The sequence below is a fragment of the Platalea leucorodia genome, assembly GCF_965183815.1.
Source record: "Platalea leucorodia genome assembly, chromosome: 5".
Taxonomy (NCBI): domain Eukaryota; kingdom Metazoa; phylum Chordata; class Aves; order Pelecaniformes; family Threskiornithidae; genus Platalea; species Platalea leucorodia.
Genome location: NC_138827.1, coordinates 1,713,111 through 1,732,455, shown reverse-complemented (window position 1 = coordinate 1,732,455; position 19,345 = coordinate 1,713,111). Strand labels below are relative to the sequence as shown.

Here is a 19,345-nt window from a genome sequence, read left to right as displayed (position 1 = left end):
GCAGGGGGATGGACGGGATGGGCTGGGAAGGGCCCTGCCAGCCCAGAGCGCTCTGTGGTTCTACGGTTGACTCCTTTGCCAAGCTTTCAACTCGGGCACGCTGAGCGAGTAATTCACGTTCTGAGGGCCGCTCTTCTGGCGCTCCTTTCAAGTACCCTACAGAAAGAAAGAAAATTCATTTTGCGTACAACCATAAACTCATTTTAAAATACAGAGTTTTGGGGCCTCCCCTAGCGATCGCTATTCACCACCGTATTTTAAAACGAGATTTAACCGGAGCGACGCCGGGTCCCCCCAGAGCGCCGCGCCGCCAGGGGGCGCCCTTGTCGCCCCGCCTCCCCGCCGCCGGCGCCACAAGATGGCGGCGGGCGGCGCGGCGCTGGCGGCCGCGCTGGCGGCGGGCGCGGTGGTGCTGGCCGCGCTGCTGTGGCGGCGGCGGCGGCGGCGGCGGCGGGAGGCGGCGGGGCGGGTGTGCGTGGCGGTGCTGGGCGACCTGGGCCGCAGCCCGCGGATGCAGTACCACGCACTCTCGCTGGCGCGGCACGGACGCGACGTCGCGCTGCTGGGCTACCTCCGTGAGTGAGGGCGGGGGGTTCCCCCGCCCCGGGGTGCGGGTCGAGCCGCGCTGAGGCGGCGGCTGGGCCGGGGCGGTGCGCGGGGGCCGCGGCGGTGTGCGGGGGCCGCTCCTCTGACGGGCCTCTCCCCTCCGGCAGAGAGCAGGCCGCACGGCGACGTGCTGCGGAGCGGGAGCGTGCGGCTGGTGCCCGTGGCGGACCTGCGGGGGCTGCGAGGTGGGTGCGGGACGGCGCCGGCTGCGGCCCTGCCTGTGGTCGGGGGCCGGGGGGAGCAGAGGGAAAGGGGGAAAACAGAGTTATGTGGAAAAATAAACGGGGGGGGGGGGGGGGTGGGCCTCGCTGCCGCGGGGCGGTGGGCCCGGGCTGGGGGGGCTGGGTGCTGGCTCGGCCCAGCCGCAGGCGTCCTCGGTGCCCCCCTACCCGTTTTAAACACTTGTCCCTGTGCTGTTGGAGCGCTTTAATGCAGTTCTGGTGCAGCCCGAAACAGGGACATTCTTTAATTTTTAACCTTGCGTGTATGTTCATTTTTTAATTTTTTTTTTAATACCATCAGTGTATGTTTATCCATACCTACCCCGATTTCTTTCTGTACCAAACACAGAACGGGAATTTGTAGGGATTGCGAGACGTTTGTCCAAAAACGGGTGTCCGTCTTTACAGCATACCGTTATTTTAAACCTTTCTCCGCAGAGGTGGCTGGTTCTGCGTGAGGCGCACGGTTCTGGGGAGCTCTCATGTTCTTACCAGGTTTTCTCTTGCTTTGCAGTTGGTCCGAAGCTTTTCCAGTATGTCATAAAAGTCATTGCGCAGGCAATACAATTACTGTACACGATGCTGAAGATAGATCGGCCATCCTATATTCTTCTTCAGGTACGTTTTGTGTTGGGACTCGTTTTAAGAAAATAAATAGTACTACCTTACAGGGCATTTTCAGCAGTCTCAGACATTGTTTTAATTATTTGAGAGCTAAAACTGGCCTAATCAATGGTGTAAACCTGTATCAAACTATTGTTTTTGGCTCTAAACTTTGATTTTTCTGTTAACTGCTCACGTTTGTTCTTTGTGTTAATTGTTGAGCTTTCACATTACATTGGCGTGGGTAGTAGTGAAGAATAAATCTTAACAGAAGTGTTTGTGTGTTGGAGGGGAATTTTGATCCTGATCCAAAGGTAAAATCTGAAGTGCCTCCCAGTCTTCATAGGGGAAACGGGCAGTTCTGTAGTTGGTGAATACAAAATTGTCTTCATTCATTAAGATCCTTCAAAGCGATGCAATTTCAATCATTTGATTTTATTTTTTGGTAGTTGCTTAGTGTTTGTCACTTGACTAAAGTCTTGTGCTATTTTTACTTGTTTTATTTATTAAACAGAATCCTCCAGGCTTACCTAGTATAGCTGTTGCCTGGGTAGCATGTCTTTTTTGGAGAAGCAAACTGATAATTGATTGGCACAACTATGGATATACCATAATGAGTCTGAGTCATGGAAGAAATCACCCGCTAGTACAAATTGCAAAATGGTTTGTACAGTATTTTTTTTTCTCCTCTTTATAAACTATGTGCCTTTGCAGAATTCAGAAGAATGGAAACCAGCGGGGAGACTATAACTAGCGAAGGGCTGTTTTCACGAAGGATTTCTGGATTTTGCTGGGTTGAACTGCCTTCTGTTTCGGAAAGCACGTTCTGTAAAACGCCTTTGTTAAACACATAGGAAGGGGCCTGATGAAGTGGGAAGGTGACTGATGAAGTAGGCAGGTTGTTCTTATGTGCCTATGCAAACTTGGATCTTGTTATTAGCATTTCTTTGTATGGGGTTTTTTTATTCTCTAACGCCGCTTTACGCTCCAGCTCATCTTTAAAGGTCTGTTTCTTGCTGAATCTAGTTGGTTACGTGTAGATAAAGGCTTTAAAGGCTTTGGAGTGTGATGTTCTTAGGTCTTAGAGGATAAGGGCGTCATGCTGTATCCCTGCTCATAACCCGATGCTGCTCAGTAGAAGGAGTCAATCAATAACCGATAATTAAATTTCAGTTACTGGAGGCAGTTGGGTTTCTTTTGGTTTCATTTGGCTTTTAATTAGCGTTGGCACTGGTGGGCAGTAACTGTCTGGCTGTTGTGGTTGCCTGCCTGTGGTTTCTAACTAAGGTTTAATTTTTGTCAGGTATGAAAGGCTTTTTGGGCGTTTGTCTGACTATAACTTGTGTGTCACTAATGCAATGAAAGAAGATCTATGGGTGAATTGCAACATAAAGTAAGTCACATACCTCTAACAAATTAGTATGTGTGTACGCGAAATAAAATGAAATAACGCAGCCCTGATGATTCTGGATTCGGAGAAATCTTACAAAAGCAACTTTCCCGAGCCCTTTTATTACCACTGAAACATATTAGTTGTGCTTTGCAATGCGCTAGCGGAGTGTGGGCATTCGAGAATCTTCATTGCCCTTCCTAATTAACACCCACTGACTGGAAGGGAGCAGTCCAGGCGTTACGGAAGTTTGCTACCAGGCTGCCTACAGAATTGGAATGAGGCAGACATCACTGCATTTGTTAACAGCCAGCCTGCCCTGCACGTTTTTCTGTTGCAATCGGAGGGCTTTAAGATCAAAGTTGCTCAGCGATAGTTATAAAATAAGTTTAAAAACGAGGACAATGATGTCTGCAGTTTTTACGGTTGCATTACAGCCCTTGAATATGCGCGCAAGAAAGGGGTCCTTCGTTACGGGATTAATAGGTCCACCTGGGTGTATTCCAGCAAACTTCAGGAATACAGAAAGTTGTAAGCGTCAAAAAAGTCATTATTTTGCTGTATTGATTCACTTAATTACTTTCTGCATTACATTGTTGTAGCCTGTGGCTGTACCATGTGCGTTCTGTTACATCTGTGTTTTAACTTGTGAATTTACCTCATCACAGGGCAGTAACGCTGTATGACAGGCCGGCTTCTTATTTTAAGGAAACGCCATTAGAACTTCAACATCAGTTGTACATGAAACTTGCCAAGGACTACGAGCCTTTTAAACCACGGTACGCGTAAGTAAAGCACGCGCTTACAGCCCTTACCTGAATACATAAAGCTATCGCGCTTAGCTACCAGAAATACTTTTGCGCGGGGTCACGCGTTAGTGAACCCCAGCGGGCAGCGTGGTCTCTGCGCGCTCTCAGCGACAGCAGCTGCCGTGCAAGTTAGCTTAATTGTCACTAGGAGGGGCCGGAATAAGTGGCGTCATTGAAGTGTGGTAGCACGCTGCGTGGTGTGGGAGATAACAGAAGTGGTTTATTTTTAAAGAAGGCGGCATAAGCACTAGGGCATCTGTAAGAGAATCTCTCTAGGGTGAAACTGGGCCGTTGTTGCCTGGTTCCTGCTGAACTAGGTGACAGCGACGGGATGCTTCGTTCATAACGTCCCTTCCTTTCGCTCCCCGTGGAGAGCTTTGTGGTCTGAGCGTTAAGCTGAGCTTAACTGAGCTCTCTGGCTCTGTGCAGGATGTCTCCTGTAGCAGATTTAACAGGGTGTTGCTTTACCAAACTAAGGTTTGAAAAAGAAGTGAAAGCCATAATGTATAGCAGTTTCTTTTTGGAAATGCCCACTATAGAATGTATAGGTTCTGGGTTTAATTGTATAAACGTACTGTTGGCCTCCGCGCTCTACGATACGTTTGAGACAGAGCTGGAAAGAGAGGCTGACTATTTTCTCCACTTGTTAAGGAAAACACTTTGTTAGAAGAGGGAATCGCGGCTGTAGCAGTAGCTACTGGCCAGTAGTCACTGGGCTCTTGGTAGCAATAGGAAAGGTGAAAAATGGTCTCTCTTATGATCAGGTATCTCTGCAGCTCAGTGCTGGAATGAGTGTGTTTGCAGAGAAGTTGAGCAGCAAATCTGAAACAAGGTGTTTGTAAATCCGCGCTGGTGGATTAAGCATAGCATTTCCTTCTGTGTTTGTTGGCTGTGCTCGCGTAGTCCATACTCAGACATTTCTGTTTCCGTAGTACAGAGTCTGTCAGTTCGGACACCCAGATGTCTGCCTTTACAGAAATGGATGAAAAAAGCGGACGTGTGATAAAAACTAGAGGACGGCCAGCTCTTCTAATCAGCAGCACAAGCTGGACAGGTTTGGAAGCAAATAGCCCTTTTTTTAATATTTAACCACTGTGTAACAAAAGATGGCTGTTTCTATTCCCCCCCACTTGACATGTTACAGAGACATGTTTACATCAGCAGCGGCAAAGTTACTTTTTTCCTTCATTTGGCTGGAAGAATTTGAAGACAGCTTGTACTTAATGTACCTCAGTGGCTAAAAATGGATGATTTTAAAATGAAGCCATATTTTAGTTATAGAGCTACAGTCTAGAGGCTCAGCTTCAAGAATGATGAAAAGTGATTTCCTACTTCCGTCTTTAACTTTCATTCTGCACGTACTATCTTGCATGGTGGCGCAAAACGGATTAAAAAACCTAAAATATTTACTCCTTTATTTCTGATAATGTGTACTATGTATTTTTCTCACTTTTTTTTTTTTTCCTCTGTATGGAAAAGGGAGCAGAGTAGAAAGAAATCCATTGCTGGTAGCCATGGGCAGAATTGTCTGTGCCTTTGAATTAACAGGGCAATTTCTACACCGAGTTCTCTAGCTTTAGGAACTAGAAATTTTTAACTTGATAGCTTTGAGGATACGCAGTATTTGTGCCTCGGCTACCGCATTGCCAATAGGGGGAGCGAATAAGCATCGTATATGGTTATAGACTTTTATTTATGAAGACAGTTAGAGCAGATTTTTAATAGGAAGAGCCCATTCCATACTTAAATCATTTAGGCGAAGGTGAGAAAAATCTTGATTGTTGTTATTTAAAGACAGTAATTCATTATAAATGATAGAAATCTGAATGTCACTAATAATGCCCTCTCTTTCAGAGGATGAAGACTTCTCAGTCCTTTTGAAAGCTTTAGAAGGTAGGTATGAAGGGCTTGAGCTCAGCTATTCAAAGGGGAGCGGTTGTTGTCTGGGCAGTTACGAAGGGCTTCTCTAAAGAGCGATGCCTCCAGAGTCAAGTGAAAACGCAGGTGCATTTGATTAATTAGCGGTGGTTTAAGAGCAGTAGTTGAAATTCAGGAGCGCAATATCTGGATTCAGTTAGAGTAGCTGTCAGGGATATTTCTAACTAGCTTGTAAATGGCAATGTTATTTTCTGAGCTATTACATACATGCATTGTCTTATTTTGTAGACTTTGCTACTATTTTATTAGATACATGCTTGTAAAGAAGTGACTTGAAGTCGGAAGCTAAACAGTTAATACACCGTGACCATTCTTAAACAGGCATCCGTATATTTGTTGACTGTAAACAGTTTTTTTGTCTTCTCCAGCTTACGAGCGGTATATCAACGAGGGAGTCAAGCTTCCATCTTTAGTATGTGTGATAACAGGTAAGAGTTTATCCGCATTGCAATTCTTTCAGCGCTAATGGAGAAGGCTTCATTTTCATTTCTGTTCTATCCTGACTCTTCTGTTGATGGCGAAGAGAGAGGAGGGACTGCTTTGTGTCTGGGGGTAAGAGCAGGGATTTATAGTTGGACTGTTACAGCCAGGTAACTGTGGCACATCTTTAAAGAGGAGACGCTCTCAGCCTGCCTGTCTAGTGCAGCTGTGCATTACTCCACGTTCAAAAGAATTTAAGCTCCACATTGAGATGATACTGCAAAAGAAACTTAAAATCTGATGTTTGGAGCGTTAAGCAGAAAGGTTTTTGCCGGAATCTGCTCATCAGACAAGGTTTTGCCAAGAAGTTGTGCAGACAGGACGAATGCTGTTTGGTTAACTTTCCCATGAAGAGCAAACGAAAACTTGGTGTGGTATGGAAGGGCCGATTGTGCTGGTGCAATTTGTCATTAGTTATTTGGTTATCTTTTGGCTGTAGAGAAAATGCAGGTCGAGAGTGGGGGACGTGGATGGCAGGCTCTTCTAAGTATTGCGTAAACAAGGAGCCTAGGTTCACGTTGCTTTCAGGGGGATTTAGTCTTTTACGTAGCTTTTTGGGGGTTGTGAGCGTATCTTTTTTGATGTACCTGCTACAACAGGCGTTTGTCAGCTGTGCAGTAAGGTGCACAGACCACACTCTTTTTTTCAGTCGCTTTGATAAAAAAACCCCTATGATACATATTTTTTCTGTTTTAAACAGGCAAAGGACCTCTAAAAGACTACTACAACGGACTGATAAATCAACTGCACTTTAAACATATCCAGATCTGTACACCGTGGCTTGAAGCTGAGGATTACCCTCTTTTGCTTGGTAAATAGTGGATTATGAAGTAGGCTTGAGAACGCGGGAAGAACAACGTAGCACATTTGCAGAGAGCCGATACAGATTTTGCAGGGAAGCTGGTAGAATACAGCAAGCCAGTGAAGCTGCTGGTTAGTGAGAGCGTACGTGTATACTATTCGTGGTTTTGACTCATGCCAGCAAAACTGCTAAATTTCTCTTCAACTGCAGTTTTTCACCGTTATCCTGAGAACCAGGCAGAGTCCCCGCGTTGCAATTTTAGCCTGTTCTTTGTACTCTGCATTTCTTCTAACTGTGCTGAAATACAGTGTGCCTGTGCGCGTTCCGCTTTACTTTCAGGGTCACTTCAGTAAATGAAATCATAAAGTTTTTGGCTGAGCAACCAAAAGTAGCTGAAATTCTAAATGAACCTGTCCTTGGGATAGTATTCCCTCAGCAGGTTCGTTGTATTAGCATAAAGGGTGAGTAAGCATAATAAAGTAGTAAAATACATATTCAGCTTGATCTACTTTCTGCAGGGTTAGAGCCAGCCAAGTTACATGGCTGTAAAACACCCTGTTGATTTGGTACTTCTTAACTAATGAATGGAATGTCTACAAAATCACGCTGTGGTTTCTCTATTTTGAAATCACTGGAACTGGAAGAGGTCGCTAGTGAGCCGTGCAGCATATCCTGCCTGGATTGCGATGGAGTTTTCAGGCGTGCTTACCCATTCTGGGCAGATGAAGAGGCAGAAAGGCTGTTTTAAGAGATGTAAAACTTTAAAATTCCCTTTCATTTAATATGCAATCGCCCGGTATGTTTCTAAAGGCTGACTAATTTTAGTAACAAAATATACTGCGCTTTTTTTTTCCCCCCTAAATGCTTGAAATCGAGTCAGCCTGGATGGTGTTGAAGGTAGCTCGTGTTCGGCTCGCGTCACGCGAAGCAGGACGTAAACGGGAGGGTTTACAGCAAGACTGCTCTCGGGGAATTCAGCCCCTCGGCTGTTGTGTTTGCTCTGCAGGCTCGGCCGATCTGGGGGTGTGTCTCCATAAATCGTCCAGCGGTTTGGATCTTCCCATGAAGGTGGTAGATATGTTCGGCTGTTGTTTACCTGTGTGTGCAATATATTTTGAATGGTAAGAGCTTGCTTATGCTGGTACAGTTGAAGCGGATCATATAAAACAGTATTCTTACAAAGCAAGAGCTCAGCTTCTGCGTGCATCAAATGAGATTCCAGTACTATGCCATAGTAACTGGTTTTTTAATTCAATAAGATAAATTAGGAATCAAAGTTGGTTTTTTTTTAAGGTCAGTTAAAAAATTAACACTAGTTTCTGCAAAGTTGGGAGCATTTAATGCAACCGATTGCCTTAAAAGCCTACCCTGTAGTCCTCTGTTTCCATATACCTCGTGTAAAGAAAGCTTCCTTCTGCACAGACGCGTCTGTGTTCCGTGAAGGGGTGAGCGCATGCAGTCAGCCGTGCAATTTCCAGTCCTTTGGGGAAAGAGTCGCTTGTATAAATAAAGATAAATTCTTGCGAAGGTCTCGAACTGGATCACGGACAGATTGTCCTTGTATGTTAATTGTAAAGTAGGTGGTTGCTCCGATTTGTAACGTATGTCCGGAGGGAGGGCCCTTTTGTACTGCAGCGGTAGATTCGGAGGGTCTGGCATAGAAGGGAGAAGCAATCTTTAAATTTAAACCTTCAAAACTGCCGCCTTCATTCCATTTTGTCAGGGATGAAGCTGATCTCCAGACGTCCGGGATCATAACATTCCAGATACCCTAGCACGGTCTCTTCAGGTGTCACTGTGCAACTTTTTAAATGTACATGTCCCACTTGCTGCTTTTTGTCTCACGTTTTCTTCGGTGACTTTTGTTCGCAGTCTGCATGAACTTGTGAAACACGATGAAAATGGCCTCATCTTCAGGGACTCCAATGAACTTGCAGAACAACTGAAGGTAAAGGCTTGACTGATTTTTCCTTCCCACGAGCTATAACTGCAGAGGTGCTGCCGTGTGAGCCGCCTTTTCATCTCTCTGTTCTGTGTTCTCAGAAGATACTGCTTTGGCGGGTGAATGTTATTGGCCTCACTTCTGTTTGAATATGAATCTGAAGCCGGCAAGAACGTTTCAGTTACTGCCATCAATATTTATCGGGCCAGACCAAAGAGCGCTGTCCTACTGCAGCATTGTCGTCGAGGGTTAACGCTGGGGAGGCTAGAATGAGCCGAAAATGGAATATGATGGTATTTTTCTCTGGTTTTCCTTTTTTAACTTACAGATGCTTTTCTTGGGATTTCCTACGCTGGAAGGCAAACTTCACGACTTCCGAAAAAACCTTCGTGCGTCCCAGCAGCTGGGCTGGGATGAGAGTTGGGACCAGACGGTTCTCCCTTTGCTCGGGCAGAGTGAATGACTCGGGGGGGAGGAGGGTGTCAAAAGAGCTGATCCATTCCTGGAGCTGCATGGATGTGATAAATAGCGAATAAACACTTGGTATGGTCTACAGTTGCAGTTTTTAACTACTTCATCTTGGAACAGGGGTTTGCCCACACCTCTTCCTTTGCAGTTGGAGCTCCTCATGTGAGGAAGAAGAGGGCTGAAGGTGCAGCCGAGGCGATTTGTTGCGTGCCGACAGCGAAAGTCGCGCGGGGAGCCGCGGTTCCTGGGCGGAAGGGCTGGGGCCTCGCAGCGGGACTGCCTTCCCCTCCCCGTCCCGGGGGGAAGCTTTACAGCGCGCGAGGCAGGTGTAGTTACTCTAGGAACTCGTAGGTGCAAAATCTGTTCCCTGTGCTGCTTCAAGGTCGTTTTTTGCTGAAGGTACTGGACTACGTGTGTAACCTCGTACCCGTTACACCTGTGGTAGAGCGAGCGCTTCAGCAGGTGACTTGGGTGTTTCCTTGCCAACAGGAGATGCCTTTTATTTGAATTGTTTTATCTGAACTGAGGATACAGCGGGGGTTTTATGTTTGTTCAAGCAGTTAATATCCTCGGCTACTCTTCCCCAGACGAGCGCCGAGTATCCTCCTGCGTGATTTCATTGAGACAGAACCGTTTCGTTTCAAAGCTGTTTTCCTTTGTACAGCGTGCGCCGGAACGCGAAAGCACCGCCCTGGTGTGCGACAGCTTTGTTGAGCGCTTGGAGGACAGCGGACCCTCCTTGTACGCTGAAGTGAATGTGCCCGTTTACCTTCAGAAAGAGCATAAAATGTATTCCTTTTTGAACAGACGAATAGAAAAGGAAAAAATACACCCAAAATGTATTACTAAAGTATGTATAAATTAAGGGCACTTTGCTTCCCGAGTGCTCGCTCAGGTATAGCCGTCCTCTTCTTATTGTCAGTATCAGTATTCCTATGCAGACCTAATGCTCACAAGGTGCTTTTTTCATCACCTTTTTGATGATAAAATAGATGTCAGTCATTTAAGGAATAAACGTGCTTGGTTTTATCGTGTGGTTACTGCTCTTCAGGGCTCCCGGTTCAGCGGTGGAAGGTGATTACAGTGGCTTCAGCAGCAGCATTTTTAAACCCGCTTACTGAGCAATCGTTTAAGATCTGCTTTTGTCGCGCTGGCGCCGTGGGCCCCTCGTGCCTCTCCCCTCTGCGCCGCGTACGGTAGACGCTCTCTGGTGACAAAAGATGGTGATTTGGTTCCGCTGGGGGGAAGGTGAAAATGAGAGTCCGGGTTGCTTACTGCGGGAGTTTGGACTGGTTCACTGCCTGCAGAAGGAGCCGTAAAGATTTATTTGCCCTATTATTTTTTCCCCTCCTGTTTTCAAGCAAAGCCCTGACGGGCGGTTTGGCCGTTCCCCTTCAGCCGTTGACGTGCACACGGAGCTAAATTCGGCGCTGCTCTAATTAAACAGCAATGCCGAAAGCTTTGGAGAGGTTTCGTCTTCCCGTAATAAATTTTTTAGACGCAAACTGAGCCACCTGTACAGAACTGTGGAGTGACTCGAAGAAGTTTGTGTAAGGGGAGATAGAGGAGCTCCTGTTCGGGCTGCTGGCACGCGTTTTCTCCGTAACTGGTACCTCTGGGTCCTTCCCCTGGGGGAGAGGTGGCTGAAGCCTGGGGGGGGGGTTTACTTCTGCAGATCCAGCTTACCACTAGCACTGGTGGCCTCTTTCAGCTTGAGGAATAAAGTGATTCTTCAAGTTACCTATCGTCCGTTCTCTCCCCGTTACTACGGGAGGAGGCGGCTACAGTATTTGTTCGTGTCCTTTTACGTAGTTTTTAAAAGAAGGTACAGAACAGGAGGTGGGGAGGAGGAGCAGCGTGTTTGATTCTCTCCTTCGGGACCATCGCTGTCCAACAGGGAGATGGCGAATGGCTTGCGGCAAGTTTGAAAGCAGGTGAGCTCGGTTCCTCCTCCCTGCGGTACGCCCAGAGCGCTGCTGGCCAGTACCAGTCTCCTCTTTTCTGGCCAGGCTGGGAGCTTCCCAGCAGCCGGCTGGGAAAGCCACCGTCCCGAGGCGAGAGAAGCGTAAATCCAGTTCTGGCTCCTGTCGTCGCTGCAGAGAGAAGTGGCCCTGATTCACAGCCGAGCCTGTCGCCTCCCCTTACAGCACCGGGCAAGCTTGGGACGCTACGACACTCGCTGTAGGTATTCTTGATTTTTAAGAAGACCCGTACTGCGAGTATAGACAGACAAGTACAAAAAAACAGCGTAGACAGTTACAGCTGGTTCTAATGTTAAAAATATTTATTACCGTAAAACGCCGTTTTGCTCCCTTGTCAGCAGGAGATGCTGATCTGTGACCCTGCAGCTGGGCCTCCGTTATTTACAAATCAAAACACAGTTGGGGGAAAAAAAAATACGGTTCAGTTCTGTTGTCTTCTACAGAACCGAAGTGCAGCGTGATCAGGGCTTGGCTTCTCCTCGTGCTCGAGGCTCCCCGATCTTTCCAGGGGCAGCAGCTTGCTCGCAGACACGCCGACAATTACGGGAAGCAGGTCGCTCACTCTGACAGCAGCCCGCGTCCTCGGCGCCTCTCGCTTACGTTTCTAGAATCCCTGATAACCTTGTTGCCAGGACGAGAGAGCTTCTGTTGGTCTGAAAATTCTAATTGCGTCCTATTTGCCAGGTCTATGTGAAGAGCTGTAGAATCGTTACGTTTGGCTGCTCGTCATAGAGAAAAATCCTGTTGCTGTGGGCTGGGATAATCTGCCATCCGATCCCAGCTTTATCTGTAAAGAGGAACACTGGGAATCACGTTTCCGCTTAATGAAATGAAGAGCAAGAGCCGCACGTCAAGTTCTGCAAGAAGAGATCTTTAGCGTGCCGCTAGAGCAAGCTACAGGCAAATGCTTAGGAGTTCGTATTTTTTAAAAACGAACAGGCGGGCTCGTGCTGTTCGGTTTTGTGAATCCCCCGGTCGCTGCGGAGCAGCCGTGCAGCTGGTTGGCTGCAAAGGCAGGCTTTTGAAGAGTATACGAAGAAAAAATCCCAAATCCCTCCCGATTTTATGCAATCTCTAGTCGTTTTTGTTTTTTTTTTTTTTTTTTTTTTTAACCCTCAAAGAACAGTTAAGGTAATGGTTTCAGGCTGCATCTCGAACGTTATCGCTGTGACAGTGCAGCGCAGATGGTTTTCCTCCTTTAAAGTTAACCCTGGTTTAGTTTCCTGCTGCCACCACGCTTGCAGTTCGTCTCAGGCTGGCGCTGACAGATGCGAGCTGTGATGGACGGGACGTAGCAAAAAGCCAAGTACCAATCCCCTCATCAAATCCATGTGGAAAAGCTCCTGCTCTTGGGCAGCCCACTCTTAAATCCAGCCCTAGGATACGAATCTCAGTCCTGGACAATACCCGTCACCAAAAAAGGCTCCCGCTCATCCCTACTGCAGATTAAATAATGGGGAAAGAGGCCCGGACCGTTGATACGCTTGATGAAAAAGGCACCTACCGAGTTCAGCCCGGAACAGGTGATACGTGTCTGGATTACGAACGGTGAAAGCAACGTAGGCCTCGGGAGGTTTTCTGTCTGCTCTGCAAGTGGAGAGTTTTTGTAGCATACCGATAAGGGCTAAAATGATCTCTGGATCATATACCACATCTGTGCAAAAAGGAAAACATTCAATATTTATTGAGGATTGAGCAGAAAGCAGAATGAAAACTACAAAACCAAAATATAAAATATTTACCTTACAGGAGAACGATTTTCTTATTGAGGGGTTAAAAGATCCCAAGAAGAGATCTTAGAACATGCATCTGTTTTATGCGCTATGGCAAGTTGCCCTCATCTCTGATATCGGTCCAAAATCACTAAAAATCGGCGTAAATGGAGCGGCAGGTATTGTACTTAAGCCCATCTTAAGGGAGACAGCAAAACCACTGAGCACTGGTACTCTCCGTTACAACTGCCCTTAGCAGGACGAAACTGCGTCGTTCAAAATCTGTATTTTAGAGGCTGATTGCAAAAAACTTGCTTTCCACCGCAGCAGTTTTCCTCTTGGGTAACGTCTTTGAGAGCAGAAATAGCAATACAAGGCAAAACTGCTGACGAAGGGGCGCAAAGCGTCAGCCTCCCTAATCAGCGCCGTGATTCTGAAACGCGCCAGCCGCGTCCAGGACCCACCTTCACGAGGGGCTGGTTACTAAGGAAGAGGTCGAGGCACAGACCCGTCCCGCTGACGGGTACCGGTCGCTCTGGGCGCGGCCTAGGAAGGGAAGGCCCCGCAGTAACCAGCAACAGCAAACAGACGGCAATCGCCTCCAGCTTTGACCTGCCGTGCCTTCCCGAGTCCAGCTCGGGCCGGTCCGTGCGTCCTCCGAACAGTCTGCTTGGCATTAGGTAACATACGGTGACTTCGCTTTACCGAATTCAGATATTTAAAAGCAGTGTATTTTGACCTTTTTTCACCTAAATTCCTAAGTAATTTTTGCTTTGCAAAGCCCCAAATCAGGGAGTAAAATCCTGCAGCTACAGCTAAGAAATTTTACACTGGCTAGGTTTTCCATTAATAGATTTTGATAAACTCCCTCCAGATTTATACATAGGCAAGTTCCAAAAAAGTTACTTTCTTTTAAAATACGCGTCATCCCTCAAGAGAATGCCAAGGCTGCCAGTTGTTGCTGAGGCTCTTAAAAGCGGCAGATTTATCACCTTCCGCTTCTGGATTTTTTAAAAAAAAATACAGAAGGGAAAAATAATTTACTTTTCTGCCTTACGTAAACAACCGCTGAGTATCTGAAAGAGACAGAATGGTGCGATGAACTGGGAGATCTGTCGTACGCTTCCAGGTACGGCAGCTGGGGCAGGGCCGGGAATCCCGCGCGCAACCCCCTCGCGTTTCTCTGACCCGCGCGGCGAGGCGTGATCGGAAGCGTAAAGCACCTGCTGCGACGACGACGTCGGGCTGAAGATCCGAGAGTCGTTTTTCCGTAACTGAGCCCCAGTCAAGTTCTGCAACAATCAGTTCTGGTTTGGGGGAATTCCTCGCTTCTGCCTCCTGGCCTCGGGACGCCGCTTGGATACGAGGCGGGGTTTCAGGCTCCAAGACAAAGCCGTTCAAGCGGATGTTTTCCGTCAGCTGCCTGAGAACGCGGGGGTGGCAGTCGCTAAATACGTATGTCTGGGGATTGCAGGTTTTACAGATGGCAATTCCAGCGAAGCCGATCCCGCTTCCTAGCTCCAAGACTGTCCTGAAGGGCAACGGAGTAAAAGAAGCACTCATTAGGGCTCTCAATTGAGTTAGGAAATCAAAATTCTAAGTACCTCTAGAGGTACAATCAGTTACAGACAATTTCAATACTTTTTGAGTAAACCATCTACGATCTAGTCTTTGTTTCAAGTAACTGGGAGAGTTGGTAAACGCTGAAGATGCCATTATAAGCATTAAGTACTTGAAATACTGCTTTTGCATCCGGTACAAAGCATTTCCTCCTCTGGGGTGAGATCCGTTCCATCTGGTTTTCGACTTCGGCAGCATGGTGGTCTCCACCCGCGCTGGCTGTCCAGCTCTTTCCGGAGTCAGCGGAGGGAAACGGCCACATCGCAGCACAGTTCCTCTCCTTGCGAGGTCAGTATTTAAAATTAACTTAGCTGATTCTTTCCTCAAAAGTGCTCGTTCCTCTCGACTGCTTATGAACGAAGTCTAGACGATGAAATGAGATGTGCATCATCTGAGGTGAGGTGAGACGAAGCCCATCGTGGAGTGAAGTGCCCTGGTTAAAGTTACCGGCTAGATGGTGCGGTAGCGGAAATGTAACAGCCTACTTTATGGAGTGCGTCTGGCTGCATGGTGTAGCGGTTTTGATCTTAAAATAACTATGAGGTCTTCTCCTGGATTAAAGTTTGACTGTTGCAGAACAGATGAGAGCAGCAGTTACCCAGTACCAAAAGGGTGCAGTTGTTTCCATTATTTCACAGAACCACAGAGCGCTCTGGGCTGGCAGGGCCCTTCCCAGCCCATCCCGTCCATCCCCCTGCCAGGGGCAGGGACAGCTTCACCCAGATCAGGGTGCTCAGAGCCCCGGCCAGCCTGGCCTTGAAGGTTGCCAGGGATGGGGCATCTCCCACCGCTCTGGGCAACCCCTGCCAGTGCCTCACCACCCTCAGCGTAAACAATTTCTTCCTTCTATCCAGGCTGAATCTCCCCTCCTTCACTTTCAAACCCTCCCCCCGTGTCCTGTCGCTGCAGGCCCTGCTAAAAAGCCTGTCCCCCCCTTTCTTGTCGGCCCCCTTTAAGCACGGCAAGGCCGCAGTGAGGTCTCCCCGCAGCCCCCTCCTCCCCAGGCTGAACCCCCCCAGCTCTCAGCCTGCCCTCACAGCAGAGCTGGGCCACCCTCGGAGCATTTCGGTGGCCTCCCCTGGCCCCGCTCCCACAGCTCCATGTCCTTCCCGTGCTGAGGACCCCCGAGCTGGACGCGGGGCTCCAGGGGGTCTCCCCAGAGGGGGCAGAGGGGCAGAATCCCCTCCCTCGCCCCGCTGCCCACGCGGCGGGGGATGCAGCCCAGGAGACGCTTGGCTTTCTGGGCTGCCAGAGCACATTGCCGGCCCGTGGCCAGCTTTCCATCCCCCAGCACCCCCAAGTCCTTCTCGGCAGGGCTGCTCTCCACCCCTCCATCCCCCAGCCTGTGCTGACACCGGGGAATGAAGGGATTGGGGGGTAAATATTGTGTATTATTAAATTATAGTTGCACAGCTCACGATACGAATGAAAATCCCATGGCTTCTTTCCCCATCTTTCCGCCTGCGCTGCTGGCGTTACCTGTGGCTGAAAACCGCGGGGTTCTCTATTGCCCATTCAGCGAGATGGAGAGCAGCGTCCCAGGTGACGAGCCCCGTGGTTCCTCCAGAGATGATTGCCACGCTCTCGGAAAGGGTGACACATTCTCCCGTGGGCTGGAGGACATGCGCACGAAGAGAAAGATGGATCAGCACAGACCACGGATTTTATAGTTCACAATCAATATTAGCGCCTGGAAAAAGGTAGGAAGCACTTTGGGTTTCTGGGGGGTTACTTTTAAAGCCAATTATTGCTTAGATCAGATGATTAAAAGTGATTTATAGCAATGTGGCATTAGTTCTTACCAGTAAGTAGTTTTTGTAACAGTGAGTAGTTTCTTCTTCATTTAAAATACCTGCCAGTGCATCATACAGCTCGTCCAGGGGTTCAGCGGCTGTGGATTCATGCTGTGCGAAAGAGAACGGGGCAGCTTCAGGCATCAAACCGCTCCTCACCACACAGAAAACATACGCGCCTCAAGCAGCATTTCAATACACCACAATATTTACACTGAATGCTACTTTTTGTTAATACAAATAATTCAGCTTGGCCCATAATGTAAAACTGGTCTATTTTCAAGAAAAAAACCAGAGTTGCAACCAACGTGAAAAGTAAGCACTACCTTTTTGATGAGTTCTGTTAGAAAGCATCTTCTGTACTTGGTGGACGGGGGATATTTTACACACAGAGGGTGGAGAACGGTCTGAAACAACAAAACGACGACTGCGATTGAAACCAGTTACCACGTGAGGATTTAATGAAGGGCGGTAAGGGGCCAGAGAAAGACACCGGAGCCGTTAATTGCCCTGTGTCTCATGAAACGCCTTGCGATTCGGTCTGTGGCTAAAAGAAGCGATGCTGAGCCAGAAAATGAAATTTGGGGATTTCTGATCAGTTCGTTAGTTTCCAGATCTCCGGCAGCAAATGCATTTTTAACTTTTCAGAAAGGAAATACCAGAACTGAGCACTAAGAGAGTCCAATTAGCTCCAATTCGCTTTTCTCTTCTCTTTTTTTTTTGGTTTGCTGCCTTATTTGCGGTTTGCTGCCCGCGTGCGAGGTTTAGGCGCCCGAAGGGGTCACCTCCTCTCCACCCTCAGGGCACCCAGGCCCGGGCCCCGCCGGGCGGCCTCGCTCGCGGCACTGACGGCGTCCGCGCTCCGGCGCACGGGGCTTCGTTTTCGCAGGGTGACCGACTGGGCGTCCTGGGCGGGAGGGGACCCGCACGATCGCGGCGCCCGACTCCTGTCCCTGCGCAGGACGGCCCCGCGCTCACACCCCGCGTCCGAGGGCGCCGATGCTCGGAACAGCTAAATGTCAGGGAGAGGAGGAAATTCGCTGTCATGCTGGGCCCAAAGAAAAACCGTGACGCCAAGTCGCTTAATATTTGTAATTATGGGCCAAAACCAGCACTCGCGGTGGTTTCGAGGCGGTGTTGCCGGTGGACCCCCCTTACCTTGTGCAGAATATCGGCGAGCAGGGGGGAACATGGCGAAGTCCGCAGGGTTTGTTCGAGTTCCTAAAACAGAGGGGACAGAGCTGAGGCCTGCTGCCGCCTCCGGGGCTGCCCCCCGCCGTACCGTACCGGCCAGGGCAAGGAGCCCAGCCGCCGGGCTCGCCCCCCGCCGTACCGTACCGGCCAGGGCAAGGAGCCCAGCCGCCGGGCCGCCAAGAAACCGCGCTGGAAGCGGCTCCCCAGCTCCGGCTCGGCCATGGCCCGCTCCGCAGGCCGCGCATCCCCGGCCTCGCCTGACGGCCGCCCCCGGGGCGGGCCCGCAGAGGAGGAGGAGGAGGCGCCAAGAAAGAAGCACGCTCCCGCCTGAACAGGGGCTCGAACCCTGGACCCTCAGATTAAAAGTCTGATGCTCTCCCTGCTGAGCTATCCAGGCCCGTGCACGGGGGGCGTGTCCCCCCTTCCCCCCCCCCCCCCCGCGATATTTTACAATGTCGGCGACTCCCGCCCAAACCCGGCCTTTCTGTAACGAGTTTGAGGCCAAGCGTCCCTTGACCCCACCACAGCTTACATGGCTGAGGCGGGAGCAGCGCCTCCGTGGCGTCAGTAAAGGTTAACCTTGCTCGTTTTACCCCAACACCACCATGGCATGACGAAAGAGGGTATGTCTGATAGCAAAGAGCTCCAAAGTGAACGATAGTTTGCTTCGCTAACGGTCCGTAAGGGACTGCCTACTGTTGCCAAAGTTAAGTGAACTTTGTTTTAAGTGAACTTTAAGAGCCCTGCGTCCAGCCCGGGGGTCCTCAGCACGGGAAGGACATGGAGCTGTGGGAGCGGGGCCAGGGGAGGCCACCGAAATGCTCCGAGGGTGGCCCAGCTCTGCTGTGAGGGCAGGCTGAGAGCTGGGGGGGTTCAGCCTGGGGAGGAGGGGGCTGCGGGGAGACCTCACTGCGGCCTTGCCGTGCTTAAAGGGGGCCGACAAGAAAGGGGGGGACAGGCTTTTTAGCAGGGCCTGTAGCGACAGGACACGGGGGGAGGGTTTGAAAGTGAAGGAGGGGAGATGCAGACTGGATAGAAGGAAGAAATTGTTTGCGCTGAGGGTGGTGAGGCACTGGCAGGGGTTGCCCAGAGCGGTGGGAGATGCCCCATCCCTGGCAACCTTCAAGGCCAGGCTGGCCGGGGCTCTGAGCACCCTGATCTGGGTGAAGCTGTCCCTGCCCCTGGCAGGGGGATGGACGGGATGGGCTGGGAAGGGCCCTGCCAGCCCAGAGCGCTCTGTGGTTCTATAACTTAGGGGAAAGGTAATTTTGGCAGGGGGAGATCACGACCACCGACTCGAGGACCACCCACTCAAGAAACCCACCCACCCACAAGATTAAGGACGTAAAGGGCTCGAGGATCATAGCAAGCATGCGTAGTAATTTACATGGCAGGCGAAGGATTTTAACCAACCATTTAACAAAGTGACAATGAATATGTATTAGATGATTGTATAAATAACTGTTAGTTTACATCAACAGTGAGCTGGTTTGCACCGCGCACCCGTATTTGCGCATTTACGTAATAAAGGAAAATACCTCGACCCTGTGTGTGAATTGGGCGACGCACACTGGGTAACGGGCCCGAGTTTTTGGGACAACGTCTGTACCAGCGAGGCAGCCCCGACAACCTTGGAACAGGGAACTCGGGAAGATCTGCACCAGCATTGCCGGAATTTTTGAGAACTTCAGTAACTTCCAACACAGGCTGTGAAAGGAGGATGGCAATTTACTGATGCCTGAAGTCAGTCGTCTCGTGACCCTATAAAGAGCGGGGCCAAGGGAG

At 49.4% G+C, this 19,345-nt stretch overlaps 2 protein-coding genes across 7 annotated transcripts; one reads left to right on the top strand and one right to left on the bottom strand.

Annotated features, from left to right (window-relative positions):
* Positions 1–358: 358 nt before the first annotated feature.
* Positions 359–12,681, top strand: ALG1 (ALG1 chitobiosyldiphosphodolichol beta-mannosyltransferase; the record flags this gene model as incomplete). 6 transcript variants are annotated; one of them, XM_082311986.1, is made up of 15 exons in its annotated part: positions 359–575; positions 714–791; positions 1,342–1,445; positions 1,945–2,093; positions 2,734–2,823; positions 3,489–3,599; positions 4,562–4,683; positions 5,484–5,522; positions 5,936–5,995; positions 6,748–6,858; positions 7,856–7,970; positions 8,722–8,797; positions 9,120–11,193; positions 11,269–11,440; positions 11,926–12,681. In XM_082311986.1, 13 exons carry the CDS (start codon positions 359–361, stop codon positions 9,252–9,254), a joined length of 1,407 nt encoding a protein of 468 aa, XP_082168112.1. In that variant the 3' UTR covers positions 9,255–11,193; positions 11,269–11,440; positions 11,926–12,681. The 6 variants fall into 6 exon arrangements, with proteins under 6 accessions (XP_082168112.1, XP_082168110.1, XP_082168111.1 ...); XM_082311989.1 differs by adding an exon at positions 8,893–9,084 and having other exon boundaries at positions 436–575; positions 3,489–3,605; positions 9,408–11,440; XM_082311984.1 differs by having other exon boundaries at positions 9,120–11,440.
* Positions 11,895–17,881, bottom strand: EEF2KMT (eukaryotic elongation factor 2 lysine methyltransferase). Its single transcript, XM_082311990.1, has 8 exons — positions 17,705–17,881; positions 17,525–17,587; positions 16,693–16,773; positions 16,376–16,477; positions 16,053–16,186; positions 14,177–14,484; positions 12,746–12,895; positions 11,895–12,028 (listed from the first exon to the last, which is right to left on the bottom strand). The coding sequence occupies exons 1-8, from the start codon at positions 17,780–17,782 to the stop codon at positions 11,928–11,930; spliced, it is 1,017 nt and encodes a 338-aa protein (XP_082168116.1). The 5' UTR covers positions 17,783–17,881; the 3' UTR covers positions 11,895–11,927.
* Positions 17,882–19,345: the final 1,464 nt, after the last annotated feature.

Excerpts from the sequence above, each read along its gene's own strand:
- EEF2KMT (XM_082311990.1), bottom strand. The coding sequence starts at position 17,782 with ATGGCCGAGCCGGAGCTGGGGAGCCGCTTCCAGCGCGGTTTCTTGGCG. Across the intron at positions 17,588-17,704 it reads TGGGCTCCTTGCCCTGGCCG|GAACTCGAACAAACCCTGCG; the intron begins GTACGGTACGGC and ends CCTCTGTTTTAG. Across the intron at positions 12,029-12,745 it reads CCTGTTCCGGGCTGAACTCG|ATAAAGCTGGGATCGGATGG; the intron begins GTAGGTGCCTTT and ends TCCTCTTTACAG.